This window comes from Culex pipiens, chromosome 3 (assembly GCF_016801865.2).
Source record: "Culex pipiens pallens isolate TS chromosome 3, TS_CPP_V2, whole genome shotgun sequence".
Lineage (NCBI taxonomy): Eukaryota > Metazoa > Arthropoda > Insecta > Diptera > Culicidae > Culex > Culex pipiens.
The window spans coordinates 43056118-43074730 of NC_068939.1; the positions used below are offsets into that span (position 1 = coordinate 43056118).

The 18613-nt window shown below is 36.2% G+C and overlaps 2 protein-coding genes and 1 non-coding gene across 7 annotated transcripts in view; 1 reads left to right on the forward strand and 2 right to left on the reverse strand.

The window, feature by feature from the left end:
- The window catches only part of LOC120412383 (2-acylglycerol O-acyltransferase 2-like), a 92718-nt gene that overhangs the window by 60451 nt on the left and 13654 nt on the right, over positions 1–18613 (forward strand). For 2 of the 5 annotated variants that reach the window (XM_039572815.2, XM_039572816.2), the window contains exon 1: positions 17891–18032. The exons of 1 other annotated variant lie outside the window; for it this stretch is intronic. The gene's annotated coding sequence lies outside the window, so the exon portion shown is untranslated. Of the gene's footprint in view, positions 1–2779; positions 3009–17890; positions 18033–18613 lie in introns of those variants that run through there. 2 more of the 5 variants (XM_039572812.2, XM_039572811.2) reach the window with 2 other exon arrangements.
- Trnay-gua (transfer RNA tyrosine (anticodon GUA)) lies at positions 8724–8829 on the reverse strand. The gene is made up of 2 exons: positions 8793–8829; positions 8724–8759 (listed from the first exon to the last, which is right to left on the reverse strand). It is a non-coding gene; the product is annotated as a tRNA-Tyr (tRNA).
- On the reverse strand, positions 16459–17050 carry LOC128093509 (uncharacterized). Its single transcript, XM_052710573.1, has 2 exons — positions 16889–17050; positions 16459–16826 (listed from the first exon to the last, which is right to left on the reverse strand). The coding sequence occupies exons 1-2, from the start codon at positions 17045–17047 to the stop codon at positions 16614–16616; spliced, it is 372 nt and encodes a 123-aa protein (XP_052566533.1). The 5' UTR covers positions 17048–17050; the 3' UTR covers positions 16459–16613.

The window sequence follows — 18613 nt, forward strand, 5'->3', positions numbered from 1 at the left end:
TTTTTGAACATGCGAAAAAAGAGGTATTTTTCAATAATTTGCAGCCTGAAACGGTGATGAGATAGAAATTTGGTGTCAAAGGGACTTTTATGTAAAATTAGACGCCCGATTTGATGGCGTACTCAGAATTCCGAAAAAACGTATTTTTCATCGAAAAAACACTAAAAACGTTTTAAAAATTCTCCCATTTTCCGTTACTCGACTGTAAAAAATTTTGGAACATGTCATTTTATGGGAAATTTAATGTACTTTTTGAATCTACATTGACCCAGAAGGGTCATTTTTTCATTTAGAACATAATTTTTCATTTTAAAATTTCGTGTTTTTTCTAACTTTGCAGGGTTATTTTTTAGAGTGTAACAATGTTCTACAAAATTGTAGAGCAGACAATTACAAAAATTTTGATATATAGACATAAGGGGTTTGCTTATAAACATCACGAGTTATCGCGATTTTACGAAAAAAAAGTTTTGAAAAAGTTACTTTTTGCGTTTCTCTTTGTTTCGTCGTCCGTGTCTGTCGCGGGTGACCATGAACGGCCATGATCGATGACGACCAACTTTTTCAAAACATTTTTTCGTAAAATCACGATAACTCGTGATGTTTATAAGCAAACTCCTTATGTCTATATATCAAAATTTTTGTAATTGTCTGCTCTACAACTTTGTAGAACATTGTTACACTCTAAAAAATAACCCTGCAAAGTTAGAAAAAACACGAAATTTTCAAATGAAAAATTTTGTTCTAAATGAAAAAATGACCCTTCTGGGTCAATGTAGATTCGAAAAGTACATTAAATTTCCCATAAAATGACATGTTTCAATTTTTTTTACAGTCGAGTAACGGAAAATGGGAGAATTTTTAAAACGTTTTTAGTGTTTTTTTCGATGAAAAATACGTTTTTTCGGAATTCTGAGTACGCCATCAAATCGGGCGTCTAATTTTACATAAAAGTCCCTTTGACACCAAATTTCTATCTCATCACCGTTTCAGGCTGCAAATTATTGAAAAACACCTCTTTTTTCGCATGTTCAAAAATTGAAGGGGTCGTACCGCCCCTCCGTCACGAGATATCAAAAAACGGACCTCGGATTCGTGATCAGGGACATAAGTTACCCCTTAGGACAAAGTTTCACGCAAATCGAAGAGGGTCGGGGCAACTGCTGTGTGGGTTGGCGGAGAATTACCAATTTATTATTTTGAATTAAAATGAAAAAATGTGATCAGAAATGGTTTAATCTTCTTTTTTTTGTTACGGTTGTACATAAAAAATGACTTAGGGCTTTAGGACCGTATTGCGAACGATCGATTACAATACTTGCCACATTTGGCGAACAGTCAATTCGTTCCACTTTGACAGTTCAAAATTGAGGCCACTTTGCGAACCACTGTTCAGCACCCAGATAAAACTACAGTTTTTGGATGAATTATTTTATTTTGTAGAAAAACATTATTTATAAAAAATTGTTAATATTTTTTTCAAAATGCTTCTATTTTATTCTAAATATTCTTCATCATAACCTACAACTTTGCTGGAGACACTAACTCAGTCAGAAAATCTCGTTCCAACATGCAGATTTTGGAATATTCTCAAACTTTTTTTGCTGCCAGCTGCCGATATTGTTTGGAGTAAATTGCCTTCTTTGATCATAAGAAAGCCCTCCCAAAATTTCAGTAAGATCGAAAAATGTGACAATTGAAATTTCGTGAAACAGGCCGATTTTGTAAAGAATTACTCTCGACTTTTATTCCAAAGATTGTAACAAAACAGTCGTTATTTCATTTGATGAAAAAAAAACAATATTTTAAAATGCATTTAATGGCTAAGAGAAAAATGGTGCGCGGTATAACATTTTGAATCACACAAAGAAGCCATAAAATCTAAACGCCTTAGGTTAGGCAGTCATTGCGGCGCCACCGAATAAACGAAGACTTTTAAAAGTAACACAATTTGAACTATGGTACGGATCCAACATGCACTGCCGTTTCCTTTATGATTGGTTTATTATTTTTTTTTCAGACTATTGAATGAATGTATTGTTATATATTTTTTTATTTTAAAATTAAAGATTTAAGGCAATTCTCTTGATGTTTTTAAAAACATTGTTTACCTATTCAAAACTGTACAACTTTCTTTTTATAATATTGGATATGCTAAGTCCCTCAAAGAAGCCCATAGTAAATAGGAATGAGAAGAAAGAGAATCATAAACATTTGAGATGTATAAAAACCAAATAACAAAAATCGATTTCAGCAAATGGAGCAGTAATTATCTCATTATAATAACTTTAAATCAAAAGCTTTCTGGAAATTTCTGGATTTCCAACATCTTACGTAACAAACGTGACGAAACAATGCATTTGATAAATCGAACCTTCTACGCTTTCAAGTCAAAACAAACCAAAATCCACCAAAATTTATTTGCGACGGTTAACGCTATGTATTTCAATTGAACTTCCAAATCAATTTCTGATAAGCCATGTATTCACCCCAATTTTCCAAGCGTCCGTGTCTCACATGCGCCAGAGATTACAAACGCGCACGCGTGAAACCCCCTGTCAAGTGTGATTATAGGATGGGTGGCTCTATAATTGCCTTAACTTGAATTATAAGTTTTTTTTTTGTGAATTTTGTAAGTATTGCAATCAAAATGTTTAAAATATAAAAATAAATTATAAATTATTAGTTTAAAAATTGGAACACTTTCTAAACACACAAGTCATTCTCAGACTGTGTGGGACAACATTACCCGCCGTAATACGGCAGTATTCTAGTGGAGGCCGGTGAGCCAACATTGCTTGTTAGTTCGCGCGCGCGCGTGGTTAATTTAGAAAGAGATCGTTCTAAATTAACGCAAATGCTGCCCGGTAGGGGAGAGAAGCTGGTTGGAACTTATTTTTATCGAAAAGGAAGCAAACCAGCATCGCCCTCATACCGGTTGGGATTCATTCATAAGTGAAGCACACTTAAAAGGTCGTTGGCAGAATCGTCGTGACAAAAAAAAATCGGTAAATATTGACCCGTGCAACGTGAAACATGTGATAAATGATGCAGAATTGTTGACGTCTATTCGCTAAGAGGCAACATTCAAAGTTTACGTCAAACGATCAGTACGAGCAATCGAGGAGAGTTTTGTTTTTGTGAGAATTGTCACGAGAGAAGATTTAAAGTGGAAAGCGAGCAAAAATGTAACGAAACACAAACAAGATTGTTAACCTGCGCTTTCAGTGGTTTTGCAGTAGCTGCTGAACAATTTCATGCTTGATTTTTCATAAGTTTAAGTTAATTTTCAAGTTTCATCACCAAAAAGTTAGTAATGGTTCGAATAAGCATGTTTTCTATTACAATGCATATAAATTTATGTACAAAACTGCTCATAATAGATCGGCTATTATGGCGAATCAAGTATTCCGAAAAGAACGCGTATTAGTGTTTGTTGCCTTCTTCAAGGCATATAAAAAGGATATTAGCCGATTTGTCTTTTTTTTTTGTAAAGCTGTTGCCCTTGATTGCCGGATGACCGCAATGTGTTTATTTTTGTTTAAAAAATGGAATATACCAAACAAATATGAACGGTATATGGTCAACTCGATAGGTAATCGTTCATGCAATTCAAACAGATCATTTCCACAAAAGTTTGAAAATTTTCAAAGTCAGTCAACAATTACCTATAACAATTTGGTTGGTAAGGGAGATTATGTTGGTGCTTCTAAAGTGCGTTGATTTTCTGTATGGAACTAAATCGAAAAATGTATAAATAAATAACTGTTTAAAGCGGTTTGTCCCCATCTCCTCCATGATTTTCATTTTTTTTAACTACTGAATATGATTGAAATAATGTCATCAATGATCTTTTTTTCTATTTATTCCCAAGCAGGCAGGAATAAAGTTTAATAACAATATAACGTCATGATTCGAATTCCCGGACGCTTCGAAACCCGGACACTTTATTTTGTTTTATCAATTATTTGAATATAAGTTCGCATTATGAATGTCAAAACTGTGTTATTTGATGAATTCCAAAATCAACTTTCATTTAAAGTTTGTTTGAACGCTGTAGTTAATGCCAAAACAATTAAATACAATTAAATTAAATGTTTACCAAAAATGCGAAACATTTCACTTGAAATATTTCATAGGCGTTCGAAGCACCGGGAAGGCAAAGCAGAAATTTATGGTTTCGATTTCCTTAAATTCTAGCAAATTTTTAAATAAACTACCGATTGTTTTAATGTTAACAGCTTATTTGAGACCTAAGTAATGCCATTCACTATCATTTCAGTCCAAATTTGTGCGATTCATAAGTAAAACCGAGTGTCCGGAATTCGAAGCAAAAGTGTCCGAATCAGCTTTTATCAGTGTCCGGGATTCGAAGCACAACAAGTCATCTTAATTTTGAAATTCTGATGAAAAATTGTTTGTAAAGACATATTTTGCATGCATGTTCTTGAAACTGACTGTTTATACTACATCATTTATTTTTGTTTGGCCATTACGGTTAATACGCCGTGCTAGGGTGTAGGGCGTCCAAATTTCCCGGGTTTTGTATTTCCCGGGAAACGGGAAAAATATTTTTGGAATCCCGGGAATTCCCGGGATCCCGGGAAATTTTCGAAACAGTCATAAAATCTATGTTTTCATTATATTTGATATGTTTTTAAGCTTGAAATCATAGAAATAACTGAATCAAATTAATTGGTGATACTCTACACTGCAATATAAACAATGACGGCAGTTTTCTATAGCTTAAATGAAATTCATTTTTTTTTGTTCATTGTTGTGCTTTGGATTTCAAATAAACTACAATGTGATTCAAATTAAATATGGCTTATATAAATATACATATCTTTTTTATAAGACATGACCAGAGAAGCTTGAAAAATTTCTTTGAAAATATCTTCAAAAAAACAAGAGGCGATAAGTTTTGAATTTTATATTTGATATAATAAAAGATTATACAACAAGGGGTAAATATCGATTACTTTTTCAAAATGTCTGATGTACATAAGAAACTGTTGAATGGAATTTTTGCAAAGATCCATGTGTTAAATAAATTCACCGTTAAAAAAAATACTTACTGATACTAGTTTTCAAAAGTTCAACTTGAAAAAAACTTTTACAAAAAAAAACATATTTTAAAAATTATCTTCAAGTTACTATCAACTAGGAAAAAACAGGAATACAGTCATAATAGGTAAAGAGGAGATTTTAGAGTGATAAATTTGAAAACCGGTTTTCTGTGGATTTTTTTGTTATGTTCCTGTTTGAACAAAAGTCATTCAAAATATCGTGCAAAAAAAATGGCTTAATAGCTGATTAATGCTGATGTCTGCCGAATATAAATTATAATGCTTTGAAATTATTATCGATTACAAGGTATTCAATTGTTCATCTATTTCCACAACCAAATCTGAATTTCCAGACCAAAATTTGTTTTTTCTTTTTTTTTAATTTCGGGAATTCAGTTGCAAAGTAACCGCCGACCTTACAAGTCGCATTCTCAACGCCAGTCCGCAGTTTGTGTGCGCGTCGCCAATTTTTTTTAAAAATGTGCACCGTAGACAAAAACAGTGTGGTTCTGGATTTTTGTCAACTCCAAAACCAACCAAGCCCAAAGCTTGTAAAAAAATTTCTCGCAGACCTTCAAGTAAACCAAGAAAACTTGCGAGCATTGCAATTATGCAATAGAAGAAAAATAGCCGTGCTGCAGTTCGCCGATTCAGCAATGGCCTCGTTGCATCAGAGTTGCAAAATCCCGATTTACCTGGACAACAACGCTACGGAAGTTCGTGTGCTTGACCTACCTCTAGGCATAAGCAATGATGACGTAGTCAAAGTGATGAGTAAATACGGCGAAGTTTTGACCATCACCAACGACCGCTGGATTAACTTCTTCCCAGGAATCCCAAATGGAGTTCGGACCCTGCGGATGTTGCTGAAACAGCCAACGCCGAAATCAATCACGGTAAACAATGCTGCTGCAACAGTGACGATTATAGGCAAAAAATCGCTTTGCAAACTCAAAGCAAAGAACAAAAAATGTGCAGATTCGAGTAAAAAGGTGGACCAAAAAAGCAGTACACAACCGATTGAACCCGAGCCAAGCAGCAGCAGCAGTAAAAGCAACAACAGTAAACCAGAACAAAATGCAATGGAAACAAGTGAAATTGACGAAGAAGACAACGATGGATTCGAGACCGTGCTTTCTAAGCACACCCGCCGCCGAAAGCGCTTACAGGCATATTTGGACGCGGATGACGAATTGACAACAAAACGAAGAGAGATGGCTGCAGAAGAAACAACAGATGAAGAAGATGAAGATGTCATAAAAGCAAAATATTATAAGAAAAAGTGTTGTGAGATAACTTATAAATCCCTGGAAGAAGAGGACGAAGAAAAACTTGAAGAACTTGATAATTCATTCTCTAAATATTCCGCTAAATATTTGAAACATAGACAGAAATCGTTAGAAAAAAGGCATGGTAATAATTATTGAAGTGATTTTAAACTCTGTAATCTTTCCTCTTTCACTATCCACCTTGAAGAGATGAATGCACAATGGTGTAAAGTCTCTATAATTATAAAAAAAAAAAAAAAATTTCGGGAATTCCCGGGACAAATTACAAAAAAAAATCCCGGGATTCGGGAATTCCCGGTTTAGGAAAAATCCCGGGATTTTTGTCCCGGGAATTCCCGGGATGGACGCACTACTAGGGTGGTCCCAAAAACGGTCATTTTCGTCAATTTTCGCAAAACTAATTAAAAAAAATCATAACTACTCCGCGTCAGTTCAATCGATTTTAGCTAAAAATTAAAATTTTCATTTATGAAATGAGCAATTTATTTCAAACATTGTATTTGGTGAATTTTAACATATTACACTAGTTTTGAGTAGAAACACGATTTTTTTAATGCTTTATTGATAGTTTGTAGCTGTTGAAATTTAATGAACATAATAGCTACTTTTTGCCTCAATAAAGTAATGCTTAAAATTTAAAATCCATCGACGAAAATCAGTATATTTTTCAAAATACATAGAAATTATCAGTGATAAGAAAGTGCAATCAACTGAAAACAAAATACATTTTCTGCATTTATTTTACATTTGGCAAGATCAGTGAAATTTTCATGTACAATTCAGCAAAGAACTTTTTGGTAATTTTTTCCTGGATTTTTTTAATTGATGATAGTGTTTAATGTGCTAGGTAAATTGGTTGAATTGATGGTCCCCGGGCAAACTGGAAATTTTCAGACTGAAAAATCACTAAGCTTGAATGCTTAATATTTAATTTAGTGTACAAAAATCTTTATCGATTGTTAAACATAAGATTTTGTAGGCTATTTTATCATTTTTCACGTTCCGTGAAATTTCCGTAAAATTTCGAATTTTTGGATAACCTAGTAGCTTTTTAGGTTTCAAGTAGGCCATAAAAGCCTATTTAAGCCGTATGAGGGTTTTCAGAACCATGATAAAACCGGTAAGTTTAAAAATGTTACTAGGGTAGTAGTCCCCGCGAAAATTATTTTTTTAGCGTGAAAAATCACTAAGCCTACTAATCTCTTTTCATTTGCGTCCAAGACAGCTGAAATGAGTAGAAATGACGCGGTGTTATGATTTTTGAAAAAAGTGATTTTCTCGACAAAAATTACAATTATTATTAAGAGGTCATTAACAGAAAAATGCTCTAAAAACATTACGTTATGATCATCTCAATTCCATTCAATATTTTACAATAATTTTGAGCAAAATATTTCTAATTCATCATTTTTTTTGAATTACACGATACACGATTCACAGTTGATTAAAATAAATGAAAACTAAAATTAATCCTAAAATATTATGTGCAGAAAAAGTCATATTTAATAAATTTCTGTCCCGTCCGTGTGGATCAATCGGACCGCGCACTGGACTCACAATCCAGAGGTTGCCGGTTCGAATCCCGTGGCGGGCGCTCTAAAATTCTTTGTGTAAATATGGGTATTCGGCGCCGTCGCTCCGTGCCATACTATATCATACTCTTAGGAGCTCAGGGCGGCGAAGTCCTTGTAGATAAAAGGAAGACACTAGTGGTTGGTACTAGCAATAGTGGCCGACAGCTATTAAGTCCACTTCGTTTTTTAATAAATTTCCACAACCATTCGGCCAAGTTTCAACAGTACCAAAGCGAAGCGTTACTGATTTTGTTATGGTCAGCAGTGAAATTAAAATTATGAAAATCAAAGAACTAGCTGACTGATGTTAACTTGTAGTCAAGTTGCAGTGCTGTCCCACTGTAATTGATTTTTGATTAAGCAGCAATTAAATATTTGAAAGAAATCATCAATTTTATTGGGCTTAAGTTTTGGCCATAAAGTTTTGAAAGCAGTATTTTTTTTTGTAAATTTTGTCTTATTTTTGCCAATAGTTTTGAGGCAAAATCAAAATGCAAGACATGTCATGACCAATAATTGAACGCAGATTGTTGCTTCTTAGTTGTATAGCATTTAATGTTATACATAAAACAGTGAAAACAAAGCCAAAAGTCTGAAATTTGAGAAACACTAAGAAGCACAATACTAGTTTTGATAAAGTAAAATATGCAGTGAAGTGAACATTGCAATACTCAATTATGAAAACAAAAACACAAAACAAGAGATATTAAATGTTGGTTAAATTACTTTGTTTTAAAAGACACAATCATTCATCTAAAGTCCTTTGAGCACGTACAAAAAAGTTTCGACACTCCTTCGAGCCGGATTTGAACCAGCGACCTATGGATTACTACTGACAGAGACCCGCGGGTCTCTCTTCTCTACAGTCCACCGCTCTACCAACTGAGCTATCGAAGGCGACAAGCGCTGGCATGACAGCAACTCGGCAGGAGCTTGCGCTGAAAATCTCGTCCAATTTAAACACAGCCAATTTCGCCTTTCTCTTATCTCTCACTTATTAATTGTGCCGCACTTGGTTTATGGCGTCGCGACCTTCAAATCGGTGCCAAAAATAGCCCGTGCAAAACTTTTGTTCAGTTGATCAATCCCAAACGCCGTAGACACGAGCGTATTAACTCCAAATAAAAAGTTAAATCAACTTTGTGCCGCTTGTTTTAAACAGGGGTAATTACCGTGATTTGACCTGCCCAGCTGGCTTTGTCGCGTACATTTTACGTCGAATAGCGGCGACGATGATTTGGAGATAAAGAAAGGCAACCGTCACCGTCGTGGCGTTCACAAGGGGTTTGTAGATAAAACCTATCAGTCATCGAAAAAGGTCGTTATCGGAGCCAGTTAAGCAATCAGAAGGAGGCAGAAAGTTAAACCCCTAGGTTTGATGCAATCCGAGGCAAACAAACGAGTTATAAACGTTTGTTGTCATTGAAAATTGAATCGAGTGACTGGAACTCATCTTTCTTAAAAAAAATAATTGAGGGCTTGCTTAAAACCTTTACGGTCTTTCCTATTTATGTTTTCAGATAAGTCTAGTTATTTTCATTTATTTTATGGATGTCACATCTTGATTTGAAAACAGCCCTTAGTATCAGCTTATCGTAAGGTATCAAAACTAATATCAATACAAAGAGTAAAATATTAAAATTAAAATTAAAACACCCACTAATTTAAAAATATAAGCAATTTCAAAAATTACAACTCAAAACAATGGAAAATCCATAGCACATCGTTTCTTTCGTCCCCCAGTGTTTCATAACATTTAGCAGAGGTCTGCAAACATTATAAATTAAATTATTAGACTTTCAAAGCATTTTTTCCGTTTTATTTTTAATTTTCAAGTGGCTTTCCGAATCATATTAGAAAGCACAGCACTAATTCTTAATACAAACATTGGAGAAAAACCATTCGGCCTTGCATAAATAACGTCATGCTTCGAATTCCCGGACGCTTCGAAACCCAGACACTTCATCATGTGTTATCAATTATTTGTGTTATTTCGTCGCCGTCGTGCTATCTTGTCGTACGTGCATTTTGGGCCAAATTGAGTCAAGAACGCCATTTCGTGCAGCTCACAATGCCTCACCTTTTGACCTTCACAGATCCCCAAAATTCGATTTGAAATTTTAAAATGAAAAATTTTGTTCTAAATGAAAAAATTACCCTTCTCGGTCAATGAAGATTCGAAAAGTATATTAAATTTCCCATAAAATGACATGTTCCAAAAAAATTTACAGTCAAGTAACGGAAAATGGGAGAATATAACAAAAATAGTGTTTTTTTTTCGATGGAAAATACTTTTTTTTTCGGAATTCTGAGTACGCCATCAAGTCGGGTGTCTAATTTTACATAAAAGTCCCTTTGACACCAAATTCCTATCTCATCACCGTTTCAGGCTGCGAATTATTGAAAAACATCTCTTTTTTCGCATGTTCAAAAATGGAAGGGGTCGTACCGCCCCTCCGTCACGAGATATCAAAAAACGGACCTCGGATTCGTGATCAGGGACATAAGTTACCCCTTAGGACAAAGTTTCACGCAAATCGAAGAGGGGTCGGGGCAACTTTTCCCGATTTCGTGTGAGTTGGTGGAGAATTACCCATTTATCATTTTTAAATCCAAGATGGCAGTGATGAAATATTGAAGAAAAAAAAACATTTGTTAATTTGTGTGGCCTTTTTCAACTACCGTCAGTGGGGGTGACATTGGGTCTGGGGGTGAGATTGGGCCAAAATGTGTTTGTTTACAAATTTTGCCATTTCTCAGGTTCTTCTCAATGAAACTTGATTCTGTTAAAAGGGTTGTGTAGGGGACATCTTAAGATGACTTCGCTGAAAAAATCTCGTTCCTGGAACAAATCCTGTTATTTTGGCAGCTGTCTAAAGTTAAGGTACGTTTTTGGCCTAAAATGACCTCTCGAAAAATCATTTTTCTTATATTTTTGTTGGAATTGTTCGAAAAAAAAGAAAAAAAAAAGCGTTGTAGCATGTCAATACGATTCCCTCGAACAAGAATCACTGTTGGATGACTTGTTTTTACCATGTCGTTGTATTTGAGCATCATTTTAGTTTCATTTGACCCAATATCACCCCCTCTAAGAGGTGTGATTGGTTCAATTTTCAAACTAAGGTTAAGGCATTTAAGGTAGTGTTCATCAAAATCCACCATATTTGGGAAAATGTTAGTAAACTATCTAAGAACAAATCTAGGTTGAAAGATTTTTGATGTTACTTAAATTGTTTTTGTTAAGAAATTACGAGAGGTGTATCGTTTTTTGACCCATAGTCACCCCCACTGACGGTATTCAAATTTAACTTGAGGGTCACAGAATTCAAATTTGATGTTAAAAGTAAGAAAATAAATGACTCTAGAATAAATGCACAGTTGAGTGTTATTCATAAGTCAAACATGTTCAATTATTCATGTAAGTCCAAATATTCATTTGCGGATAACTACCTACCTTGAATTGAATACAAGAGTTAAAGTAACCTATCCGAAAGCTACTCTTATCTCAAATTCCAGACATTTTAATTAATAGCCAATAAATCTAGAACGTTTCTTTTAAAACCTGTCTGGCTTCTTTAAAAAACCAGAAACAAAAAAATAGATTAACAGTTCATATTTTACAAGTCAACAAGTCACTATTAGGTTTTACGCCGCACAGTGGATCCAGGTGTGACAAAAATCAAAAAATGAAAGTTAAATTTCAGTAGTGTTAGTATTTTTTCTCATACATTCAAACACACTTTCCCAAATTTTGAGCAAGATTGGATGGAATTTGAATTTTTGGCGGCTTTGAGAGTGCAGACATTTTTGTTATTTCTAGTAGCTGAAACTTCAAAATTCGCAAAAAATATTTTTTCTTAAAACTTGCATAACTCCGCCAATTTTAAACCAAATTTGATTCTTCTGGCTGCATTCGAAAGGTATTTAAAAGTTGTTAATTTTACTGTTCTTGAAATTTTGATGGACCCCTCCCCCCTTTTTAGCTATTCAAACGAAAGAAAGCATTAACTATTTTCAAGATTTTTTCGAATTTCAACCCTTCAGGAACAATTTTGTACGGGTGTTAACAAAGTTCCGTATGCAGTTTCTGTCATGAAATGTAATGTACTTTCAGACTGTGTATAGCAAATTTTGCTCATACTTGCTCGAAAGATCAAAATTTGCATGTTTCTAAAAAAAGTCAAAGTGGATCTACTCTATTCACGAATCGGATCAAAAAGTCAGATATGGCAATCGCCTTATGATTTTTCTTCATATTCAAGATATCAACGAATGTACTAAAATAATACTGGATTTTGGATTTCTTAGGGTACCAAGATTCCCCCCCCCCCCTCCCCCTCTCCATCGTCTTTTTATGATTTGGTTAAATATTCCTCTTGGAATGACTGAAAACTTCAACGGTGAAATTACTTTCTATCGTAAAATTTCACATGTGCTTGTGTGCTATCTTGTGATCCATCTGCTGAAAAAGATAGGACGTGTCACAAAATAGCACACAAGCTACGATGTGTATTTGCGTGGAGAATTATTGGAACAAAGTGGTGTGGGCAGTAGTGTGGTTCAGGGTCCCTTGGAAAAGCAAAAATGTCAGCTAGACCGTTGCATTGTTGATAAAATCATTGTTCTATGTCTCCTGAAGCTCCCCTGAAATTTTCAGCAAATTTGGTTCAGGTTTCGTCACAGCTCTTTAGCATTTAAGTTTGCATGGTATTTGCATGGGAAATCTTCAAGTTTTTAATTTTCTAAATGCAAAAAATCTTCTACCGAACCAAAAATTCTGAAACTTCAGATATATATCAAAAATAATATAGGGAACAATTTTGTTGAACACTTCAACTTAATCTGAGCAGAACTGACTTAGTTATAAGTGGATTAAGTTAAGGTGTCGAAGTTGTGTTTTGCAAAGGGCCTCTTTCGCCAAATTTTCACCTGATGGATCACTTTGATCGATGGCAAATCGTTTGACAACTTGTTTGTTGTTGATGTCAGAAGAAAAAAAATGGAACGGCGGCTTCAACTTCAGTGGAACAAATTAATCCGTTTTCTTCGTCTTTTCAGGTTAAATTTGAAGATAAGCTTTTGGCCAGCGAAGTTCATGACTTGGACCCGATCTCTAGAACAAGACGGATTCAAGGATTTTTTTCAGCAACTTATTCAGGGCTTCTATTTAGTGTGGGAGTTGATGTGTTCCGTGGTGGTTTATTGAGGTGCTGACCGACGTTCGCGCTCCGGCGATGTACGTGGGGCCAGCTCTACTCTGCCGTTTCCCCCTTACTGGGAGGTGGAAAGCTGGGGGAGGTCTATTGGTTGATTGGTGGCTTGTAGTTGCACCTGCAATCTTCGTCACCGGTGCAGCGTTTCTTCCACATGAGGGATGCATTCTTTAGTGCCGAATATTCTAAGGGAAAGCCGACAGACGTTACATCTTTTTCTAAACCGGGCATGCCGAGAAGGGGGGCCTCATTAGCGATGGAGGCCAGCAGACTGAGGGTTGTCACCCTTAATGGCTATGGCGCGGAGGAGGTCATTATCAGATGCCGCACAGGACTTACACTGACTACGCTGACCACTTATAAGAGACCATCATTACCACTTATAAGGGCAAACATCGCGGCGGTGAGGCAATCCAAACGTCTTTTGAAATCTCGCGCCCATCCACCCCGAGATTCGAACTGACGACCTTTGGATTGCGAGTCCAACTGCCAAATACGACGCTATCCAGGCAGATTTGTTTCCCAAGGACTCCTCACCTGGACTGAGCTTACGACCTAAATTCTGGGTTTGGCCAGGACCGACATTTACTTTCCCATCCGACGGAAGGCGTGATCAGACAAATCTCGTCTCGAAAAATACCATCTGGGTCGACTAGGACTTAATCCAGGCCAAGAGGCTTATCATTACACCACCGGACCCCGCACACGATTACCCACAAATCTATCCTAAATCTAGTCAATCTTTACTATCCAGGGGTCCGAGTGGACAGTTCACGCTCGTTACACATGGAAGTGCGGAACCAGATGATTAAGTTAGTGTGCGTGCATCCGGTTTGGTCAGCGTAGTCAGTGTAAGTCCTGTGCGGCATCCTCCGCGCCATAGCCATTAAGGATGACAACCCTCAGTCTGCTGGCTCCATCGCTAATGAGGCCCCCCTTCTCGGCATGCCCGGTTTAGAAAAAGATGTAACGTCTGTCGGCTTTCCCTTGGAATATTCGGCACTAAAGATTGCATCCCACATGTGGAAGAAACGCTGCACCGGTGACGGAGATTGCAGGTGCAACTACAAGCCACCAATCAACCAATAGACCTCCCCCAGCTTTCCCCCTCCCAGTAAGGGGGAAACGGCAGAGTAGAGCTGGCCCCATGTACATCGCCGGAGCGCGAACGTCGGTCAGCACCTCAATAAACCACCACGGAACACATCAACTCCCACACTAAATAGAAGCCCTGAATAAGTTGCTGAAAAAAATCCTTGAATCCGTCTTGTTCTAGAGATCGGGTCCAAGTCATGATCTTCGCTGGCCAAAAGCTTATCTTCAAATTTAACCTGAAAAGACGAAGAAAACGGATTAATTTGTTCCACTGAAGTTGAAACCGCCGTTCCATTTTTTTTTCTTCTGACATCAACAACAAACAAGTTGTCAAACGATTTGCCATCGATCAAAGTGATCCATCAGGTGAAAATTTGGCGAAAGAGGCCCTTTGCAAAACACAACATCGACACCATCACTTAATCCACTTATAACTAAGTCAGTTCTGCTCAGATTAAGTTGAAGTGTTCTACAAAATTGTTCCCTATATTATTTTTGATATATATCTGAAGTTTCAGAATTTTTTATTCGGTAGAAGATTTTTTGCATTAAGAAAATTAAAAACTTGAAGATTTCCCATGCAAATACCATGCAAACTTAAATGCTAAAGAGCTGTGACGAAACCTGAACCAAATTTGCTGAAAATTTCAGGGGAGTTTCAGGAGACATAGAACAATGATTTTATCAACAATGCAACGGTCAGCTAGACCATTTTTGCATTTCCAAGGGGCCCTGAACCACACTAGTGGGCAGTGATAAACATATTAGTTAATGAGCAATTGCAAACATTTTAATGAAAACTGTCATCAGGGATGACATTGGGTCTGGTGGGTGAGATACAGTCATACAAAATTGCTAAAATTTGTATGACCCAATCTCACCCCAGTCCTAATGTCACCCCTGATGACGGTACATACTTTTTTTGGTACGATGGATTTTCTTGTGGGAATCCTAACCAACTTTCAACTGTCCCAAAAAGTCTTCCTAAAAGCAGTTTTTACCTTACATATTTTTATGTGTAGCTTAGTACATAAAAAGCAGAGCAGACCTTGGCTCGAGTCGTGGATGAAGAGAGGAGGGAAGATGGGAAATAAAAAAAAAATCAAAACTTTATTCTCAACTTTTTAAATGTATCACAAATTACTCTAATTAATAACTCTAATGCAAAAAAAGTTAATGATTTATTAATTTTGTAGATGACGATCTTTGTTTTGCACCCTAGTATTTGGGGAATATTCGAAAGGGGAAGGAGATGAAAACTTGAAAGGAAATTTCCGTTGGCCTCAACAAAAATCTAGAGTTTTTTTAAGTCCTTTAATTTATTGTGTTTCATATGTTTATACGACCTTTAAAAACTCTAGAAATGTCTTCTGATCTTTTCCTACCTAAACTACAGATACTACTAAAATGTTATGATAATCTCATAGAAGCCAAATAACACTTTTCCTCAAATACACAAATTTTGGAACACCCTATTAACTGGACCACCCTAACGTTACTACTTTACTGACCCTGATCAACTTTCGGAAGATGACAAAGCTATTATTTTAAAGTTTGGTATCTACGAATTTTGTATAACAAAATCTCGGTTATTGAGGATTGTGATATGGTACCACCCTAACATTTTATTTATTAAAATTCACACACACACAAAATCAAAATTCCAAGCTACTATTGATATAAAAAAATACAATTTCAGCAATAAAAAAAAATGTTGAAAAAATAATAATTTATGAACCACCCTAATGCTCTTAGATTTTATTTCATGAAAAAATAAATGTATTTTTTGAATTCAGCTTCCGAAAATCACCCTAATATGACATATTTGATAGAATATCTGACATTTTTTAATTTTGTCACACCTTTGTTCGGAGAGGATCCACTGTGCGCCGACTCGAATTTCAGGTTAGAAATTTGACAGCTTCGCTGCACTGTTTACATTTTGTGCACGTGTGTCCCAGCAAAAATGGGTGTGCGTGTGCGCTCGTGACGTCACGCTGTAAAACCTAATTGATTGATCGAGACTCTAGGAAATTTATACAAATCAGAATAGTTGGATCTGGTACATTTCGCCGAATGTTGTTTCGCCGAAGGTCGTTTCGCCGATTTTTTTAAGTACTGTTTGGGGGTCATCCAAAAACCACGTAGACGCTGAAGGGCTTGTGTGGGGGTTGTTTTTTTGTTAAGATTTCTACATTGTATAAATAGTTGAGAGATGGTCTCTTATGCTATTTAATAAAAGTGTTTTTAATTTCATGTATTTTAAAAATGCTCTTTTTTAGTTTTTTGTTGTTGTTTTTTACTGCTTAATGCTTAGTTAGAAAGAATTACAGAACGTTAGTAATTGTATCAATAAAATCTGCAAGCTTGTAATCAGAAAACTTCATTACTATTCTCTGTCAGCTCCATCCTCAACCTTACTTTAGCGACCTCGGAAGTGTCCGGTGCGTGGGTATGATCCTTAACGGTGGAACAAACCAGGTGTCGGTTGTCTCGAAGTCTTGAATTGAGCCTTGCCGAACAACTTGCCACTTCCTTCTTCGTTTTGTTGCGATATTTGCATTCCCAGTAGTAGGTGTCTTCGGTCTACAGCAATTGAAAAGCTTTTGAAATTCCTGCTTCTTATCTAGAAATTCATACAAACTTACCAGTCGATTGAGGCTGTACATGTATCCACCGAACAGCAAAACGTCTCCACCGCGCGAACTCTTCAAAATTTCGCCGTAATTTTCCATTTTCTTCACAAAAGCGAACCGACCTGGATGGAATCCCGATTGAAAATGACTTTTCACCAACAGTATTTCCATGAAGTTGTTCAAAAAATAACAATCTCTTGGCAACAAGTTTAACAAAGACAAGATTACTGTAGAGGCAAACTCTTTCAGAATAGTTTTGTTAGACCCTTTTTTGTTTAAAAAACTGCTGCATAAATTCACAGACAATATTAAATATTATTTGTTTGAAAAAGTGTGAAACAAAAAAAATATTTTTCAAACAGTGGATAATTTCCACAGACATGTACATTGAAGTCAGATTTTTCATTTACCTATGATTTTCAAAGAACTGCTCTATCGTGCTTGTTAAGAAATTACGAGAGGTGTATCGTTTTTTGACCCATAGTCACCCCCACTGACGGTATTCAAATTTAACTTGAGGGTCACAGAATTCAAATTTGATGTTAAAAGTAAGAAAATAAATCAAACGAAAAAACTTTTTTGTTCAAGATTCAATTATTCAAAGTCCCATACAAATCGATTGATCGACAATCAAATCATTTTTTGAATAGTTTAAACATACAACAATTTCCAAAAATAGATCAAAAGGTACTAAAATTGATACATTACGCCGTACCCAAACTAAAAACTAAGCCAGCCTTACACTGCCAACCTTTGCTCCAGCTCCCTAATCAAACCCGTCCCGAAAATTCCCCAAAATATCGATTGCGTCTTTCCTCCTGATAAAAGTGATCCCAAAACAAATTACACAAAAGAATTGACCAAGATAAACCCGCCTCGCTACGGCAATCTACTCCAATGCAACTGTGGCCGATAGCCTGAGCCAATAGGGTAAACGTAAACCTAGCTCAAAATGCAACGAGTCGCTGAGTACTCTGAGAGAACACACAACCGCCATGGTGTCCGTTATCACCACGGTGTTGGTTTGGTTTACTTTTTGGGGCCACTCACGATAACACTCAGGCGTGGTTCCTCAGGTCTCAAACTTCGCAGCCTCGTGAGTCAGTTGGTTCCCGGCCATACTCCAAGTCAGTGTTCTGCGGGCGAGACGTTTTGCGTGAGTCATTTTGATTTAATATGTTAATTTCTTTTAAATCGTACCTAATCTCCATGTGAGCGGCACGCGAGTTTAACCGGTCAATTTGTGGAATTGGTGCTCATCACCGGCTGGGTTGTAATCTACGTGACCTCGGACCTTGACCAAGTGCTTTTCAACTTGTCGCGGTACAAAGGTTGACTGGTTGCGGATCTAATCGATAATGTCAGGAGGAGAGTGAATTGTGTTGCTAAGTCTTACATTTTTGGAAAGAGGTGTTATCAACAAGTCGTCAAATGCATTGTTGATCTGAACAGGGTGGCTACTTACTAAGTAATATTGAGAACTCGAACATTTTTTCAGTTTCCTAAGTGTAATTAAAGTGAAAAGGGACGCCATAACTTAAACAGCTTCTGATCAATTTCTGGCCTCGACAGATTTCTTAATCGTCTGCAAGAAAACCAGAACTTCGTAAGTTACTTCAGAGTGCGTGAAGTTTTCAATAATGATTTCATAACAGATGTAGACATAAAAAGGCTGGATTTAAAATACAGGCGCTTTATGGAACAAAGCTCATGAAACAGTGAAAATTTAATTATCGA

Bases quoted from the DNA above. Each gene is read 5' to 3' on its own strand.
- LOC128093509 (XM_052710573.1), bottom strand. From the start codon at position 17,047: ATGGAAATACTGTTGGTGAAAAGTCATTTTCAATCGGGATTCCATCCA. The intron at 16,827-16,888 runs GTAAGTTTGTAT...CAATTGCTGTAG, and splicing joins TGTACAGCCTCAATCGACTG to ACCGAAGACACCTACTACTG.